Below are 18,315 nucleotides of genomic sequence, written 5' to 3' on the forward strand. Positions count from 1 at the left end.
GTACATTTCATTAAAAACCACTTTAGGTTTTTGTTTTTGCAACCCACATTCTTTGAGTGGCAACAACAACAACGTTTCGCCTATATGAACATGCGTATTTACAGTGAAGATCAGCATTGAGAGATCCAAATGATGCCACAAATAAGTAAACCTATCTCAAAACTATCTTTTATCTGGGTTCGATTTTCAATAACTTTTCAAAACGATTTCCCGGTTTTAAAAAGATTTATGACCGTAGAAATACATTTATTTTGGTTTACCAACACTTTCCTAACATTTTTGATGTAGAAAACGAATATATCCAAAGGTTTTTTACTTAATTTTTCGGGATTTTCAAGATTTGCAAGCTGCCAACATAAGAAAGTTCATTTCATAAAGCAAGTCTATGACTAAACTAAGGACAACTTGAAATGGGTGATCTATGGCGGATCTAGCTCAGCCATTGCAGAGGAAACTCTGATGAAAATCGTTATTGAAGATCGAAATTCTTTGAAAATTTTATAATTTTTAAATATTTTAAGCCAGAATATCCATACTTTTGTCTAATTAACTGTAAAAAGTCTCTAAAATTCCATATGAGATTTCTCAAAGATTAAACTTGGTTATCTTTATGTGCTAACACGTATTTTCACTGTAGTGGTCGCAGTTTTGGTTAGTATAACTCAATTACTTCACCAGGCAAATATGTTGATTTAACCTTATATACACAAATGCAACATGAACGACTTCTCTCTCGTCCCGATATAGGCAAAACGACGTCGATGTCTCTAAGTATCATAGTTTTCTTTGCATATAATTATGAGAAAAAAGTAACGAATTATTATATTAAAGGGTAGATTATAATTTGAAATAAATAAATATAAGACGAATATGGGATAAGGTATTCCCAAAAACCTTATACGACTACAAATACATTACGTTTTTTTTTTTTTTTCGTCTTCTTTTCAACTTTATTTATGCTCCGCTTTTCTTTTTCAGCATCCACCGCTAATCAGATGCGAAAAAAAAAAGTTAACTAGCTTGTCTCGCCAACGCTGACGCCGCAAAAACACACACACAAACAACAAGAATAAAAAAAAAAAAAAAAACAAAAGAGACGAAACATAAGACGGAGGCGCAAAGCAAGACGCCAAGTCTGAGAGACAAGACTCCTACCTACTTACTTAGTGTTAGTGTATGTATGTGTATCAAGTACAATTGCTATTACACCTTCATCCACACACATATAGAGAGAGCAGACAGTTACTGAACGAGGGATAGAGATAGAGATGGCTCAAAGTGTGGATGCAATTGGGGGACTACCGCAACGAGAGGGAAAGAGATGTCTGGCCAACTAAATGACTCAATAAAATAAATCACTTTTCCTTTGCACTAAAAGAGATTCGACTTGAACCCAGCAAACAAACATTTTGTGATGCTCTCTTTAGGAATTTGAATGATTTTCATCACAACAAAGTACAATCAACTCACGAAATGTACTTTAAAGTAAAAAAAAATTATTTAGTTAAACATTTGCAATCACACTTAATTTATTATTGAAATAAAATTTGTTTTTAAAAGAAATTAAATTGCATTGAAATCTTTAATTTGTGCATTGGGTTATCCATTTGATGCATTTTTGATAAATTTATTTTCTTTTGGATGGCTAATTATTTTTACTGCTTTTATTTTGGCGAAATGAAGACTGCAGACAATTTCTCATGATGTCAGAAATTGCACCCACTTTGGAAGGTAAAGTGAAAGAGGCAGACATCACACACACACGCCACTCCTCCCCCCCTCCCTCACCCACTGTCCCACCAGTCGTATACATATTGTAGGCACGCATCAATTTAAACGAACATTGGCATTCCAGGTGAAATTTTTGAATCCACAAAACAAAAAATGACTTATAAATCATTTTGTTTCACGCAAATAATTTTGAAATTGAAATTTCAAGTCTGTGTGTGTCTTATCAAACGAAAAGACTTTAAAAGGCAATTGCATGCAGGTTTTTTTTTTTACAATTAACCATCAATTAACTTGATAATTATCAATTGTTAATTTTGTTTTATTGGATATTCCCAATGAAAAAATATTTGCACAAACTTAACAGTTTTATGGCAATTAAACGAAACTTGAACAACTTATTTAACTTGGTCTCCGAAATATCTTTATGATCCACACAACTGTAAGATTTTATTGTTAGAATCGTCCTCGCATTAGATAAGAGTTTAATTCTATTCACAAAGTTTTGCACTTAAGTTCATTAATCTTTGATCAGATGTTTTTGTGCCATTTAAACCATTTTCAAGACCATCTTTTGAAAAGAAATTGACGAAAGAAATCTGCCAAGCTAAGATGACTATGACCTTGTCCGTTCATTGAATGTAGCGAGAGGTATGTACATAGACTGGAGGAGATACATACATACATACATACATGGAGGCAGAGGCACAGAAAGGCAGCTGCTGACTTAACTTGGCCTAGCGTGGTTTTTTTTTTGTTTTTGATTAAAACTAGAAATACACAAAATTGCCAAAAACAGCGCTTAACTTCAAGTTGAGCGTTGTTGACTTGAAGTCGGCAATAACAACAACAACATCTCCATCTCAGCTGCACACACACTTACTCTTTAACCATGATCAACGACCTTTCTCCAAAAAGTACGTAACTCGTCACGTTTTCTACACACAAACATACATACAACGACTTGTGTATGTGTCTTTCTGTGTGTGTGAGTGTTTAGACAAGTATCCATAAAGAGTTGTAGTTTATCGGTATGGAGATAAATATGTGCATATGTTTGTACATTTATTTGTAGCTTTAACTAAAGCCAAAGCCATTGTCAAGGTCATTGAATGTGAAAATTTTTACATTTTTCGCAATTAATTTTTTTCGTTTTTTCTGCTGCCATTAACATACGCACACGCACATGCAAACGCACTCACGCATGTGTATGTATGTATGTACATATGAATGTATAGCCACCATGGTTACCGTTAGTTAGCTGCTAATATTTTCACCGCAACTTGTTGTTGTTGTTATTATTTGGTTTGAGGTGGGTTTTTGGCTACATTGTTGATCAGCAGCATCAAGCAAAGGCATCATCATTAATTGTTGTCTTAATTGAATATATAGATAGATCTGGCATCAAGTGAAAGGAGATAGCTGAGAGGGGGTTGAGGGGGGAGGAAAAATTGTCCATCGCGTTGGTGTGAATGATACAAGGCCATAATATCACTTGATCGATAGTGTAAATATGATAAGCAAAATAAATTGCAAAATTTATTAACAAAAAATTCCAAAGCAATTCATATTCAATAAATGAATAAAGAAAAGAAAGATATCTTGGCAACACTTTTTCACATCTAACAAGTTAATTCAATAAGTTAAAGTTTTTCACAGTTTACTCCCAAACTAATCTCTTAATTAATCCAATTTCCATTTTAATTCAGAGTTGTTTTTCTGTTTTTTGGAAGATATGATCGCATTCATGAATCTAGTTTTCATTTTTTTTCTGTTTAAAGCTTTTCATTTCCCGCAGCAATTTTCTTTTTAAAGGCCTTAAACTATTACCCACTTTGGGGTTATTTTCTTAACGATTTAAGAACCAGTTTTTTCTCTCGCTATGTGTGTGTGTGTGTGTGTGTGTGTGTTTAGAACGGTATAAGCAATTTTCAAGCAGGTGCCGATAAGATAATTTTGGATGATGCTGTTAATGTTAATCATGATCATGATGATGATGGTGATGATTGCCTTGACGGCACACACAAGAATGTAGAAAAATCAACATTCTGCTGAGGCATGCAGCGAAATAAAACAAGAGAAGCGGTCTTCCAGCTCCAATTTCGTTTGCATTACCTTGAAATTGTTGTTTAGTGTAAATGAAATTGTTTTATATGGAATTGTATAGCCAATTGCAAATAACGATTTCAAATTTTTTCCAAAACCAAAGTTTCAACCAAATGCGGTAAAATGCAATCTGATATGTATGAAAAAGGGGAAGATTGTGCGAAATCGAGGGGGGAGAATCGGCAAGGGGTGTTGCCAGTTGTCGTTTGGGGCGCAACGTCATCGTCATCGTCACCATTAGTCGCTGCCACTCCTCTTGACCAAAGAGAGAAACTTACTCTCTACATATGTATGTACATCTCTCTCTCCCTCTGCCTCACAGTCTATGTCTGTGTAGTTATAACCTTTTTTGTGTGTCATTTTGTCCCAAAATAGGCAATTATTTAAACAACAAAAATTAGTTCGATGAATAATAACAAACAAACAAACAAATCTATTCATACGAAACGAAAATAAATACTTATTTGTACATATGTATGTAGGTACATAAATATATAATCAAACTATGTAAATTGTATTTAACCAATTGCCGTTACAAAAAAAAACAGCTTTCTGCACGCACACACACAAACACACATGAACAAAAATTTACTCAAATCTGCCAGCACAGCTTTCCCCTCTTTCACTATTGCCATCAATATAAAATTCTTAACAAAAGGATAGAGTAACACATCCTCAAAATGATTATTCTTTTAAAGTTATTATTAATTCAAGGCGTCTCCCATGGAGGGTTCTTGATAAGCCGCCGACAAAAACTCTGACTCAGTCACAGGCAAGAGAGATGCACGGCAAGTGAATGAGCGAGCGCCGCTTACGAATGTGAGCGTGACTGAAACTGAGTGTGCGAGTGTAAGTCTCTCTCTAGCTGTCTCTGTTGCGCAAACGCAAAACGGTGCTGTCTGCCATGCTAGGCTGTATTTGTGTGTGTGTGTGTTGGCAGTTTGTGTGATGCTCTGGCGCCCGTTATTATTCAAAAACCGGCTTATGCAAAGAGAATATCTCATAGAATATTGGCTATTGAATACTCTGCAATTTGATTGAGCTAACTTTTGGTAAAGTTTATTGAACGAAAAAATTTGTAAATATCTCTGAAAATTTGCCTTCGTAGACAAAAATAATAAGATTAAGCAAATACAAACACATGTACGTGCTTTCTACGAAGTTAATAAAATCATAAAGAACTTATGTTCATATCGTGCATATATATTTGCCTTTCATATTGAAGACTGATAACTCCTTAATCATCATGCCTTTGTACTTTTCCCAAAAAACCTTTAAATTCTTTGTACTTCGATATTACTCATATTGAGTCACATGAATTGAAACTGACCATTGCAGATACACACACATACACACACAATCATTTGTGTGTACTCATGATTAAAGGGCAAGCCCAAAAACACAGCGAACGAACCCGATTTTGAGAAACCCTCTCTCATCGATGGTAAAAACGTTGAAATACATTCGTTTATATGTACACACCCAAATGTATCTATAAGTGAATGTATACATACATATGTATATATGTTGTAGCCAGTTGAGAGAGCCAAAAAGAGCGAGACAGCGCAGGAAATTCTCTGAAATTTCAATTCATACCCATATATGGTAAAACTTTAGTAACGACACTGATAAGGAGTTTTAACCGACCATATGAGTGACGTCGTCGTCGTCATCGTTGTCTCGTTGATTATGTTTGCCGGCTTGTGATTTTGCTATGGGGTAAAGCGGGCTTTATAAAACCCCACACAGCGACCAGTTTTCATGTCATTACAGTTTCAGTTCTTGTGCTGAGTGGATACGATAATTCCCAGACACAAAACTCACCAAAAGACTTAATTTATATTAATTTAATTTTAATCTAAAAAAACAGACCAAAAGTAAGTAACCAAATGGTTAAAACATACATACATAAATATGTACAGAAAACAGTGCGACCAAAAATCATATGGATTTACACAATATCTCTATACTACGTACATTTTGAAAGCCAACAATTTTTTTGCAAGTGCTATAAGTGACTAAAAATGATCAAAACCAAGTGTATATGATAAAGGCAACAAAAATTTTGGGGTAGAAACCCAAGCAAATGATAAACAAAATTGCCCGAAATAAACCAATGTGCTAAAATCAAATCCCCTGATATAATAGGGTTTTCGTTCTTTTATAATCGTTTGAGCTGATAAGATACCAGGCCCCTTACCAACAACACTTGACGATATTTATTTCGTCATGTTCAAAATTCTTGAGAAATAACTCAAAAAAAAAAAAATAAGTGCTTCAAGTTGAAAATGATTTCCAAGCTAGGACAATTAGCATTCTACCAATACATAAATATTTATGGGTTTGACCCCGTCAATAGTTTTGTATTTCATTTTAATATCATAATGCAAAAATTTCACCGAATTCTCTTATTGGTGACACTTTTTAATTTAAGCATTTATAAAATAGTTGCCACTTTCTATATTTTCCCACGCCATAATTCAGCTTTCAAAAAAAAAAATGTAACGGTTCTCATTCGCTGTCGCAGCAACAGTAATTTCTATTTCTGGCTTAGAGGTCGGTTGAAACTGCTTTTTTTTTACTATATTGTTTTTAGCCAAGACATGACGTAGGTCGACAAAAAATAGTTCTAGAAATGAAATAATAAAAAAAAGAAAATTAATAAATTTATTTGGCAAGACAACAACAAGTAACTAATAAAATGCCGGTTTTGCCAAATGGAGAGAAGAGAGAAAACCTTGGCTCTGGCTCTCCTTGCTGTTGCTGCTGTTGTCGCATTGCCGTTCGATTTCGCTTCGAAACATGACCATATATGGTCACAAAATGTTGCCTGCTAAGTCTCTCTCTTTCTAATGTGAGCGGTGCTGCATAAGCAAGACCGTGAGCAACAAAGAGGGAGATAGGGAGCAGCGCGAGAGAGAGAGAGCAACGACGCCAACGCCGCGTAGCTGCAGCGGCAACAGCAGCGTGATCAAAAATGGCAGTTAACTGTTCATTCCTCTTTCGGCAGTCAGACAGTGCGGTTCGGCTCTCAAGCTTAAAACTAGCAATCAAATTCTTTTCTCGGCTTTTGAACATATAAAAAAGAAAAGGTGAATAAGTGTTGAAAATTTTGTGGGACGGTTTGGAAAAGCTTAGGAACGGGAAAACTTAATTAATAAAAAGAAAAACTAGAATTGTTGCGTCAAGATGCAATGCTCCCCCGCCTCTGTTGGTTTTTAGTTCTTTTCTTTTTTTTTTAATGTGTGAGGAGAGCCGCCATTTTTTTTTCTTCATTTGCCGCATACACATTTGCACCGGCTTTTTCCTTTTGGAGAGTGAAATTCAAGAGAGTCAACCACGATGCCGCTTACAAGGGCGGGGCGGGGTGATGGTGTTCTTTTTGGCTTCTTTTGATGCTAATTTTCGGTTTTCTTTTCTTTTTTTTTTTGCAGCTTACAAAATGTGTGACGAAGAAGTTGCTGCATTGGTTGTCGACAATGGCTCCGGTATGTGCAAGGCTGGTTTCGCTGGCGATGATGCGCCACGCGCTGTCTTCCCCTCCATTGTGGGTCGTCCACGTCACCAGGGTGTGATGGTTGGCATGGGACAGAAGGATTCCTATGTGGGTGATGAGGCCCAGAGCAAGCGTGGTATTCTTACCCTGAAATATCCCATTGAGCACGGTATTGTGACCAACTGGGACGATATGGAGAAGATCTGGCATCACACTTTCTACAATGAGCTGCGTGTGGCCCCCGAGGAGCACCCCGTTCTGTTGACCGAGGCTCCCCTGAACCCCAAGGCCAATCGTGAGAAGATGACACAAATCATGTTCGAGACCTTCAACACCCCAGCCATGTATGTGGCCATTCAGGCTGTGCTCTCCCTGTACGCTTCTGGTCGTACCACCGGTATTGTCCTGGATTCTGGTGATGGTGTCTCCCACACTGTGCCCATCTATGAGGGTTATGCCCTGCCACATGCCATCCTCCGTCTGGATTTGGCCGGTCGCGATTTGACCGACTATCTGATGAAGATCCTCACCGAGCGTGGTTACTCGTTCACCACCACAGCTGAGCGTGAAATCGTTCGTGACATCAAGGAGAAACTGTGCTATGTTGCTCTTGACTTCGAGCAGGAGATGGCCACCGCTGCCTCAAGCTCATCGTTGGAGAAGTCCTATGAACTTCCCGACGGTCAGGTCATCACCATCGGCAATGAGCGTTTCCGTTGCCCCGAGGCTCTGTTCCAGCCCTCGTTCTTGGGTATGGAAGCCTGCGGCATCCACGAGACCACCTACAACTCGATCATGAAGTGCGATGTCGATATCCGTAAGGATCTGTATGCCAACACTGTTCTGTCCGGTGGTACCACCATGTACCCAGGCATTGCTGACCGTATGCAGAAGGAAATCACTGCTCTGGCCCCCAGCACCATGAAGATCAAGATCATTGCTCCACCAGAGCGTAAATACTCCGTATGGATCGGTGGTTCCATCTTGGCTTCCCTGTCTACCTTCCAGCAGATGTGGATCTCCAAGCAGGAATACGATGAGTCTGGCCCATCCATTGTGCACCGCAAGTGCTTCTAAGCATCCACTTGTCGGAGCAGAGGAAACGGTTAAAGGAGTAGAAAGAGGAAGCAGCAGCAGTAGTGGAAGAGCGAGTGATAGAGCGTTGAAGAAAATTAATAAGAAGAAGGAGGAGGAAGAGGAGAAGGAGAGTGCAGCACAACAACACCTATCTATCATCTTTATCACCTGTGTGGGGATCCCTGCCCTCCGTCGTGTTGTGTTCTAGCATTAATTTAATTTATTCCACATTGAGATATAATTATTACTATGTACTTTTTGTTTTTTTTTTTTTTTTGATACCTTTAATATAACGTGAAAAGTAAAATGAAAGAAAAAGAAAAGCAAAACAGCATATTTCTGCCATTCCACACGAAAAAAACACACACACACACCCCGTTCCGCCCCTCTCATCACACACACACAACATTCACACCTAACAACACCTACACTCGCTACTTCTGACAACAAGCAAAAAAAGACAGCAACAAAAAGAATTATTCCCCAAAGCGCGAAATGAGAAGATGATAAAACAAAAAATGCTTGCAAAACCCCAAGAGATTGAGAAACACCAACTACACAAACACTTAGAGTTTTGTAAAATTTTTCAAAACGCAACCTTATGTATTATTTTTGAATTATGGCGATGTAATTATAAACAAAGAAACAAAAAAAAAACAAACTGAAACAAAAATATGAGAAAACAAAAAACCAAACTATCAAAGTTAACTGTGTTTTTTTTTTTTTTTGCCTTTTCCCCCAAAGATTGCTTGCTGCGCCTCTTTCCCGCTCTCTTTTATGTGCTGCTGCTGCTGCTGTAGCGGTAAAATGTTTTTAATGGAAATGGTATGCAGCAGCCAGCAGCAGTAACAACAACAACAAATGTAAACTGAATGTTCTGGCCCCGCTCTTCGTTTACCGTTGGGAATTGATTTAGTGGAGCTAAATCTAACTTAGTTGGCTTTTGCTGTCGTTTATCGAGGTCAATGAACCGAATGCGACTAATGCTAATCATCGATCAATGCGTGTCGTCGTCATCGTCGTCGACTTCTTCTCGTTGCGTTTAAGATGCCGTTTTAAATGCTCGAAATTGGTTTAATCTGTTGGCTTAGTTTTTGTCTTCTTTCTGGAATGCTGTGTGCGCTCCTCATTTGTATGTATGCATGAAACGGGAACAGTAAATGCCATGGGCAACAACAACTAATGTCTCTCATGTGGCATCTTCTTTGAATGTTGTTGGGGTTTTTATGCTCATTCAACTAGTTCACAATGATAAATGAATTATGATTTGGACTTATCTAAAATAATTTAAGTACTTTTCTCAATAAAATATTTTCTCAAATTAATTGAAAAGATTAGGCAGTTATTCATTGGTTTAGGTTCGATATAGTTTAAAAACTTTTTTGTATTTCCGGTATCTAATACAACTTAAATTTAGAAACAAATAAATTCGTTCTAGGTTCTTATATGTATAAGAAAGATATACAATGTCCTATAAATTAAAAAAAAAAAAATACATATGTAAATCTAATTAAAAATTGTAAATTTAGGAATGTACATACACATACGTACATATGCATATATATGTATATATATTCGTATTTACATGGGTGGGGCATAGTTTTCAAAAACAACAAAAAATTTCAAAAAATCTAAGGTTTTTCTTTATAGACTGAAAGGAAAATGTTGGGTGGGCTACCCCGTATATCCAAAATTTATAGTAATACTTTAGATATATTTTTCTGATTTTTGTTTGCCAAAGTTGCCCCTTACATGGAATCTGGACTTTTCACAATCGTGCAGACACATGTGGGGGGAAAATGTATTGAATATTCAGTAAATTGATCTCAATGGCAGGGTCAGTCAGTAAACCATTTAGCATATGCTTACGACAAATTCGAAAACGGAGAGGACAGAGCAAGACTGAACGGCGAGCTGTTAGGTAACGCGGTAACGAAAATGTCAATTTCATCAGCCTTTAAGGATCAAGAGATTTTCGTGACTGGCGGGACGGGTGAGTTGGGGGAACCCTTCACCGCAGTTTAACTGATTTCCACGTAATCTTGTTTAGGTTTTCTCGGCAAGGCGTTAATTGAGAAATTGTTGCGTTCATGTACCAGCTTAGGTAAGATCTATGTCTTGCTACGCCCCAAGAAGGGTCAATCGGTCGAGCAACGTTTGAAAGACCAACTCGACTCGAAATTATATCAACGTCTCAGGGAAGAACAGCCGGAATCATTGGCCAAAGTGATTCCCATACGGGGTGATGTAACGGAATTGGGATTAGGTATAAGTTCCGTCGACTTGAGTCGTTTGAACAATGTAACCGTCGTCTATCATTCGGCGGCCAGTGTGCGGTATGTAATAAAGACCCAAAAGCGTAAACCAAACGAAATATTCGAAAGTATTCATCAATAGATTTGATGATCCTTTACGCTCTGCGATCCTAATGAATACACGTGGCACGCATGAGCTCATCAAATTGGCTTTGCAATGGAAAAAACTGAAAGCCTTTGTCCATGTATCAACTACCTATTCGAATCCCAGTGTTCTAGAGGTGGAGGAACGTGTCTATCCACCACTAGCGGATTGGCGTACAACCATCAAATTGGCTGAGACCTATGATGAGCAAACACTCAATATATACAGTCTAAAGTAAGTTGGAAAATACGAATATTAGCTATGAACTTTGAACTCCGAAAACCCAAGCAAATTTCCAGATATGGCAACTTCCAACCGAATACATATACATTTACCAAAAGCCTGGCCGAGCATGTGGTCAATTCCTATCGGGATCAGTTGCCCATTTTTATATTTAGACCCTCGATAGGTAAGTTTCCAAATGGAGTATTAGATTCCGCTTTAACGTCCCTCTTCTAGTCATATCCACATTGGAGGAACCCGTTCCGGGTTGGACAGATAATTTTAATGGTCCCACTGGTCTTTTGGTTGCCTGTGGCGTTGGCATTTTACGTTCACAGAACTGTGATCCCGATTGTATTGTGGATTTCGTGCCCGTGGATATTGTAGTGCGTGGCCTAATCATAGCTGCATATAAATATCTAATCACACCCACTCCAGTTAAAACAAAGAGTCTAGAAATAATGGAAAAGGATGATAAACCTTTATATGTGGTCAATTGTGCGACAGCAAACATATCACCTATAACCATGGGTCAGGTTATTGATATAGGTAAGACCTATATCAGACAGAATCCATTCGAAAGAACACTTTGGCTACCGGGTGGCAGTATAACCCTTTGCCCCGTACTGCATTTTATGAGGGTGAGTTTACACATATGTACATGTGTCCAAGTAAATTTAAATTCTAATTAAATTTTCTATTTCCTCAATAGTTCTTTACCATGCACATTATGATGGCCATTGTGGTAGATACTCTTTTGCGTCTGTCTAATGAGAAACCCTTGTGAGTAATGGAATTTATCAAGGTTTCTAGACATATTTCTAATGAATATTTGTCTAATTCTCAGCCTTCTTAAACTTCAACGTCGCATTTTTGCTGCATTTAGTGCCTTGCAAGTGTTTGCAACTACCGAATGGCATTTTCAAAATCAAAATTTTCGCGCCCTGCACGATATGGTGCAACAAAATGAAATGTGAGTAATGATTGCATAACAATTTGTTACCGAATTCCGAATTATAACAATGATCTATTTTGTATGGCAGTGTAACATTTGGTTTCATGCAACATTCAAATATTGATTATGTGGCCTTCTTTCGGAATGGAATACGCGGAGCCAAGGAATTTCTATTAGGCGAGAGTCCGAATAGCAGTAAAGCGGCACGTTTTCGTTTAAAAATATTCTATATTCTGGATTTCACGATTCGAGCAGTGATTTATGGTTTTTTGATGTTCCTGCTGTATAAATTGCTTCTGAAAATATTCTAAGAATATGTTATACATTTCGTTCTAGTTTACGTTTTTTTTTTTTTTGCGTAGTTTTAAATGGTAACGGTTATTGTAAAGACGCCATCTGTTGGAAAAAAAGGGTGAGCAGATGCAGCACTCTCAAAATGCATTTTGTTATTGTTATCGATAACTTATCGAAGTACAAGTCTGAGTAAAAAACAAAATGGCTCGCTAAAAAAAAAAAATAAAATAATAAATAAAGAAAATCAGGTGCAAAACGGAACGGAAAATAAACGAAAACCAGAGAGAAAATAGAATTGAGCAAATAATTGGCATTTGTGTCAAGGAACAAGGAATTGTAAACTTGTGTGTTTCCCTAGGTGCTTCCTAACAACAACAGTTAATTGGATTAAGATCCGACTCGGAATCGGAAACGGGCAAAGGGAACACAGAATTGGTTTTCTGTGTGTGCGAGGGGGTGGCGCTGTGGAGGCGGAGGCGAAAACACACAAGAAAGGACAAGAGCGATAATGGCCACCACACAGCAATACTCGTTGCGTTGGAATAATTATCTACGCCATTTAACCTACTCGTTGGATAATCACAGGCTAAACGATGATTTCGTCGATGTCAGCCTGTGTGTGGATGGACGGAAGATTAAGGCCCACAAGGTGGTCCTATCGTCCTGTTCGTCATACTTTAAAGAGATATTCAAAGAGAATCCGCATCCACATCCGGTTATAATATTTAAGTTTATCAAATTTGAAGATCTCAACTCGATAATTGAGTTTATGTATCAGGTGGGTTTTTGTTTACAATTTGAAAGACGATCTGTTTGATGCGCTCTCTTTCTTAACTCTTTCCTTCTAAATTGATACGAATGTTTTTTGTTGCTAGGGCGAAGTGAATGTTCAGCAAGAGGCTTTGCAATCATTTTTGCAAACTGCCGAACTATTGGCTGTCCAGGGACTAACAGCCGAGGAGAAGGAGAAACCCCAATTGCCAGTGGCACCATTGATCAGTGAGCATAAATTGATCAAAACCATACCCAGCACCATAAGAGCTGTCAATGAACAGCAATTGCAGCAGCAGCACCAACAGCAGCAACAACAACATCATCAGCAGCAACAACAACAACAAGTGAATGGAGCTTCTACCCAAACTATCGAAATACCAACGGCTACCCTGTTGCAGGCAACAGCGGCAAGTCAAGTGCAAACTCAAGTAGCTGCTGCTCAACTGCAACAAGTCCAGCAAACGCAACAGCAGCAGCAACAACAACAACAGCAACAGCAGCACCATCATCATCATGTACAAAACACTCAAATTCAACACATTCAAGTGCAATCGGCACCGCCACAACCACAACAACAACAACAGCAACAGCAGCAACAACCGCCCCAACAACAGCAGCAGCAACAACAAACACAAAACCAACAGCAGCAACAACAACAACAGGCCACAACACAACAACATCAAACACAACATTTAACCATAACAAATGCTGTAACATTACCCACTGCCAGCTCGGTGAAGAAACGCAAAATAACCTTCTCCGATGATGATGATAATACCTACACCACCGAAACGGTCGATTATGTTGTCAAGGATGAGCAGACCATTGTGAAAAGTAAGCAAATACACATTAAAAAAAAAGAATAGCAAGTTAATTATTATCAAATTCTTTCATTTAGCTGCTGAAATGACATTTCTGCGCGGCCCAGTTAAAATGGATATACCCGATTATATAGTCAGCGAAGTGGACGATCGTTTATCCGATGGTGCAACGCCGCAAACGTCACAGGATGCCACAACAGCGGCAGGTCAGACGGTGGCACAATATCCATCCGAATATGAGATATTAACCGAATCCGAAATTGAAGAGAAATATCAAGCGGATCCGGACAATGCAGAGATTGCCATCGAAATGAGTGAGTGTGGAACTTAAAAAAACGTTTATCGAAACGGAAAGTAATCAATCTTACACTTTAGCACGACTGTTGGGCACAGCGGGCGGAGCGGGTACAACAACGACCACTCAAGCGGTATTAGAGGATGCGGGCACTGGTGCCCCAACAACAGTAGTTCCATCGACTACGGTGTCTGTGACGCCGGTCAAAACGGATAATAAGGCCAGCGGCACAAATGGTGAGTTGTCCATGCGGAAATTCTTGTTATCATTTATGAGAGTGAATGCGAAATTGTACAAATTGTATTTTTATTCTATAGTATTATAATTTCTCCCCCCACCCCCTTTGTAACTTTTAAGTTCATTAATTGCTAGAGCAAAAATCGCAAAATGCCTAAAAAAGAAATTTATTGTTCAAAGAAAATACCAGGTCAACTTGGAAAAATGTGTAGCATACTTTTGGGCAGTTGAATTAAAGCATTTAGCGATTTCTGTTTACATTGACTTTTATTAAATGTATTTTACCCAGCTATATAGATATACATATATTTGTAATATTTCCTATATCAAATTAGATGTTTATTTATTTCTGTGTGCGTTTCGAATATGTCTCCAAAGTGTTTTCTCTCGTTGTTATTCTTTTATTTTGTTGAATTTCTTGCTGTGGATGGATGTTCATGTTGTTGTTAATAGTAATTGTTGTCGTTGTTGTTGTTGTTGTTACTATTATTGGGAACAATCTACTACTACTACTACTACTAGTACTCGTACTACCTATGTATAATCATAATTTGTTTGTTGACCTCTGCCCTATTTTTTATTCTGTATATTTTTAGATTCACCCAATAATAAATGGACAGAATGTCAGTTTTGCAAAATGGTTATAACCACGGTTAATCTTTGGAGACATATTCGCACGCAGCATACACCGCAACCACCACGCAAATGCGATCTATGCAATAAGAATTTCAAGAATAAATACAGCCTAAGGGAGCATATACGCATATCCCATGAGCAAAAGGTGGCAATTAAAACGGAAAATTGATTGGTAATCTTTTGAATGGGGAATACAAAACAACAACAACAGCAACAACAAAGCAGCAGCAGATAAATTAACAGAGAAAGAGAGGAGAGAGTCAGAGAGCAACGTCCATAAAAACAAATATAGATGATCGCTTTTAGGAGACTAGATCAGACTAAGAACGATTATTGTAATAACCAAAAGCCCATTCAAAAAAACTAAAAGAAAGAAAAAATTATTGATAAGAGAGATAGAGAGAGAGAGCGAAAAAGCAAAAGCAAAACCAAAATAGTAATGCACATTTCCAGTCATTAAATAGCACTAACTGTCCCCCTCCCACCCCTTTCCACTACCACCACTTAGCTCTGCCCGCCCCTGACTAAATGTAAAAGAAAGAAGATTACCAAAAACACTTTTGGAGTTTAAATTTTTGAAACCCATTAACTTATATATGTGTCTATATACATAGAGAGAAAGCAGGAACATACATACATGGAAAAAGAACAAAAACAAACTATTTGTCACAGTCAGAGAGTCAGTCAGTCAGTTAAATGGAGCTGGTAATCCCTTAGTTGATTAAGAGCCATGTCATTATATAACTGTAGGTCTATATTTGTTAAGAAAAACTAATTTATACATCTATATATACTCTAGTTTTTATTTAATTATAGTTAGCAAAGTTTCATTCAAAACAAAAAACATTCGCATCACCCGAAGATAGAAAGACAGAACCCAAACCCACCCAGCCAATTTCCAAAACATTCTTCAAACATCACACTCTTGTACTCTATAAAAAGAGAGAGTATACAGCCGAATTTTGTTTTCAATTTGGTCTTCATTATTGTTTAAATTACAGTGAAACCTCGATAAAACGAATCTGAGGGGGATCGCAAAATTATTCGTTATATCTATTGATTCGCTATAGGTACTGAAATGTAAAACCTTAGTCCTTTCAAGGGACTTAACAAAAAATTCGTTATATTGGGTTTTTCGTTATAACGAAGTTCGTTATATCGAGGTTTCACTGTATTGTATATATATATATATAGAATATGATGAATTGTTTGCTTCAAGCTGATTTATTTTGTAGTCAACCCCATTTAAAAATATATAAATTTTGCTCAACTCAACAAAAAATACTTACTAAATTGTACAAATTAAAAAAAAAACACCCAATTGTATATTGTGTCAATTAGTTTTAGTCCCTCCTTTCCGCCCCCCAAAGCAGCATTCAGGCAACTCTAATTAGGTAGACTTAAATTCTATAATCGATTTAAGTAACATGTTTTTATATACATATATTATTATTACTATTATTATTATTATTATGATTGTAAAGTGTTTTCTTTTTTTTTTTTTGTAGCCAAGTCTAAAGATTAGTTGAAAAAGTATTGTATTTTCGGAGCCTAACCCATTCGAGTGGGCACCCAGACAGATAGAACCCCCCTTCCCTTCACATACTAAAGATAATATATAGGAAAAATAAAAAAAAACACACACACACACACACAACTCATACATATGTATTAACAAAAAAGAAGAAGAAAAAAATGAAATATCAATTTAAATTATTTTTTGTATATGTTTTTTTTTTTAAAGAACAATTACTTTTGGAGACGCGCAACTAATTTTCAATTGTAAATTTACTCAAAGTAGTCAAAAGTTGCGTTTCTCTTAAGTAATTTAGTAATTAAATTTATAAATATCTAAAGAAATAAGTAAATTCAGACCCAAAAGTAAAGATTCAAACGTGAAATTATCGCTTCCCTTCCTCCCCCCGAAACCTAACTCCTCTCTCTAACCATACCCCAACCCCAACACGAACCAAAAAGGATCTCATTAAAAAAATTTGGAAAAATTGAAAATTGTATTTTCTGACAAAAAAACAAAAACAAACAAAACAAAAACAAAAATGGGTTCTATGGGAAATAGTCTAAAAGCCCTCGAGTATAAAAAAATGTGTACAATTTCGCAATTTTTTTTTGTTTTTGTGTCATAAACAAATATATATAAAAATCTATATATATGTATATCAGTGGAAATTACTCAACATTTTCTTCTTGGCTAAGAACAGAAAATATGCAAAATAAAAACAAACAAAAAAAACAGAAAAAAATAAAAATCAAAAAAAAAAAAACTCAAAATAAATGTAATAAAACAAGAAATGTAAAAACAAAAGTTGTACTTGCTTTCTCTTTTCAATACAAATTATTAGCCATCCTTGTCTAATTCATAACATTTATCTATCTGTTTTGTTCTAGCTGCTTCTCCTGCTCCTGCCCCAGCACTTGCTGCTCCTGCTCCAGCTCCAACTACTCCTACGACAACTGCGGCGGGCAGCGATGATGAATCCTCGACAGGAAGCACCCACATGCCGTTCATTTGCTCCTTCTGCAAACGGCGTTTGAAGTCGATGAATGCTTTGCGGCGTCACATCGCCTCCAGGCACTCGCAAATCCAGGGAAAGGAACACGAATGCTTCGTGTGTTCGAGGAGTTTCAAGACCAAGTGGTCCCTGTCCACGCACAATTCACGCTTCCATAAGACGAGCAAAGAGTTTATCAAAATTGAGTTTGTGGATCAATAGTATGAACAAACGAAACCAAGGAGAGGGAAATTAAGGACAAATTCATCAAAAGTATTGTAGAAACTAACTCATCTAGGTATATACAAAGGAAAAGCATATAGATTGTGCAAATACTAATGATAAATAGATATATGTGCAGTAGATTCCTGTTATAACGATACACTCAGAAAGGTTGAGTGGAAAAATGTTGAATCTTATATTTGTGCGTGAGTAATTTCGTTTTGACGCTCTCAAATAAACTTCGTATAGACTTGGGCCTATCTACAGTGTGCCACTAAAGTCACCGTACTCTCGTTATATTTCCACAAATCACCCAGTAACTTGGCCAAATTTGTATTAACATATAAACTATGTGAATTCATAGTTTTGAGCAGAATAATGTTTAAATATACAAAGTTTGTTTTATGACGAAAAATCTAAAACAAAAAGTCGGATTTTGTTAAATGAAACAAATTTGATTCTACAATATCGGTTATAAGGAAGGTTATATCGTCCCTTAAGTATCGTTATACGGTTGTAATCTGCTGTATATGTAAATACAG

At 37.0% G+C, this 18,315-nt stretch overlaps 3 protein-coding genes across 5 annotated transcripts; all 3 read left to right on the top strand.

The window, feature by feature from the left end:
• Positions 1–5,617: 5,617 nt before the first annotated feature.
• On the top strand, positions 5,618–8,725 carry LOC6641346 (actin-5C). 2 transcript variants are annotated; one of them, XM_023175382.2, is made up of 2 exons: positions 5,618–5,711; positions 7,269–8,725. In XM_023175382.2, exon 2 carries the CDS (start codon positions 7,277–7,279, stop codon positions 8,405–8,407), a length of 1,131 nt encoding a protein of 376 aa, XP_023031150.1. In that variant the 5' UTR covers positions 5,618–5,711; positions 7,269–7,276; the 3' UTR covers positions 8,408–8,725. The 2 variants fall into 2 exon arrangements, with proteins under 2 accessions (XP_023031150.1, XP_002064370.1); XM_002064334.4 differs by lacking the exon at positions 5,618–5,711 and adding an exon at positions 6,825–6,926.
• Positions 8,726–10,313: 1,588 nt separating this feature from the next.
• On the top strand, positions 10,314–12,488 carry LOC6641347 (putative fatty acyl-CoA reductase CG5065). Its single transcript, XM_002064335.4, has 8 exons — positions 10,314–10,400; positions 10,458–10,743; positions 10,805–11,041; positions 11,107–11,216; positions 11,267–11,670; positions 11,742–11,812; positions 11,877–12,002; positions 12,073–12,488. The coding sequence occupies exons 1-8, from the start codon at positions 10,346–10,348 to the stop codon at positions 12,293–12,295; spliced, it is 1,512 nt and encodes a 503-aa protein (XP_002064371.2). The 5' UTR covers positions 10,314–10,345; the 3' UTR covers positions 12,296–12,488.
• A 107-nt stretch (positions 12,489–12,595) lies between these two features.
• LOC6641348 (probable serine/threonine-protein kinase irlF) lies at positions 12,596–18,303 on the top strand. Of its 2 annotated transcripts, none has more exons than XM_023175381.2 (5): positions 12,596–13,056; positions 13,154–13,886; positions 13,951–14,187; positions 14,249–14,404; positions 17,448–18,303. In XM_023175381.2, exons 1-5 carry the CDS (start codon positions 12,787–12,789, stop codon positions 17,771–17,773), a joined length of 1,722 nt encoding a protein of 573 aa, XP_023031149.1. In that variant the 5' UTR covers positions 12,596–12,786; the 3' UTR covers positions 17,774–18,303. The 2 variants fall into 2 exon arrangements, with proteins under 2 accessions (XP_023031149.1, XP_002064372.1); XM_002064336.4 differs by lacking the exon at positions 17,448–18,303 and adding an exon at positions 15,002–15,285.
• Positions 18,304–18,315: the final 12 nt, after the last annotated feature.

The sequence above is a fragment of the Drosophila willistoni genome, assembly GCF_018902025.1.
Source record: "Drosophila willistoni isolate 14030-0811.24 chromosome XL unlocalized genomic scaffold, UCI_dwil_1.1 Seg141, whole genome shotgun sequence".
Taxonomy (NCBI): domain Eukaryota; kingdom Metazoa; phylum Arthropoda; class Insecta; order Diptera; family Drosophilidae; genus Drosophila; species Drosophila willistoni.

What these genes read in the sequence shown, in the direction of transcription:
- LOC6641346 (XM_023175382.2), top strand. Translation starts at nt 7,277, where the DNA reads ATGTGTGACGAAGAAGTTGCTGCATTGGTTGTCGACAATGGCTCCGGT.
- LOC6641347 (XM_002064335.4), top strand. Translation starts at nt 10,346, where the DNA reads ATGTCAATTTCATCAGCCTTTAAGGATCAAGAGATTTTCGTGACTGGC. An exon ending in TTTCGTGACTGGCGGGACGG is followed by an intron (nt 10,401 to 10,457) that starts GTGAGTTGGGGG and finishes AATCTTGTTTAG; the next exon opens with GTTTTCTCGGCAAGGCGTTA. An exon ending in CCGTACTGCATTTTATGAGG is followed by an intron (nt 11,671 to 11,741) that starts GTGAGTTTACAC and finishes TTTCCTCAATAG; the next exon opens with TTCTTTACCATGCACATTAT.
- LOC6641348 (XM_023175381.2), top strand. Translation starts at nt 12,787, where the DNA reads ATGGCCACCACACAGCAATACTCGTTGCGTTGGAATAATTATCTACGC. An exon ending in TAATTGAGTTTATGTATCAG is followed by an intron (nt 13,057 to 13,153) that starts GTGGGTTTTTGT and finishes TTTTGTTGCTAG; the next exon opens with GGCGAAGTGAATGTTCAGCA. An exon ending in TGAGCAGACCATTGTGAAAA is followed by an intron (nt 13,887 to 13,950) that starts GTAAGCAAATAC and finishes TCTTTCATTTAG; the next exon opens with CTGCTGAAATGACATTTCTG.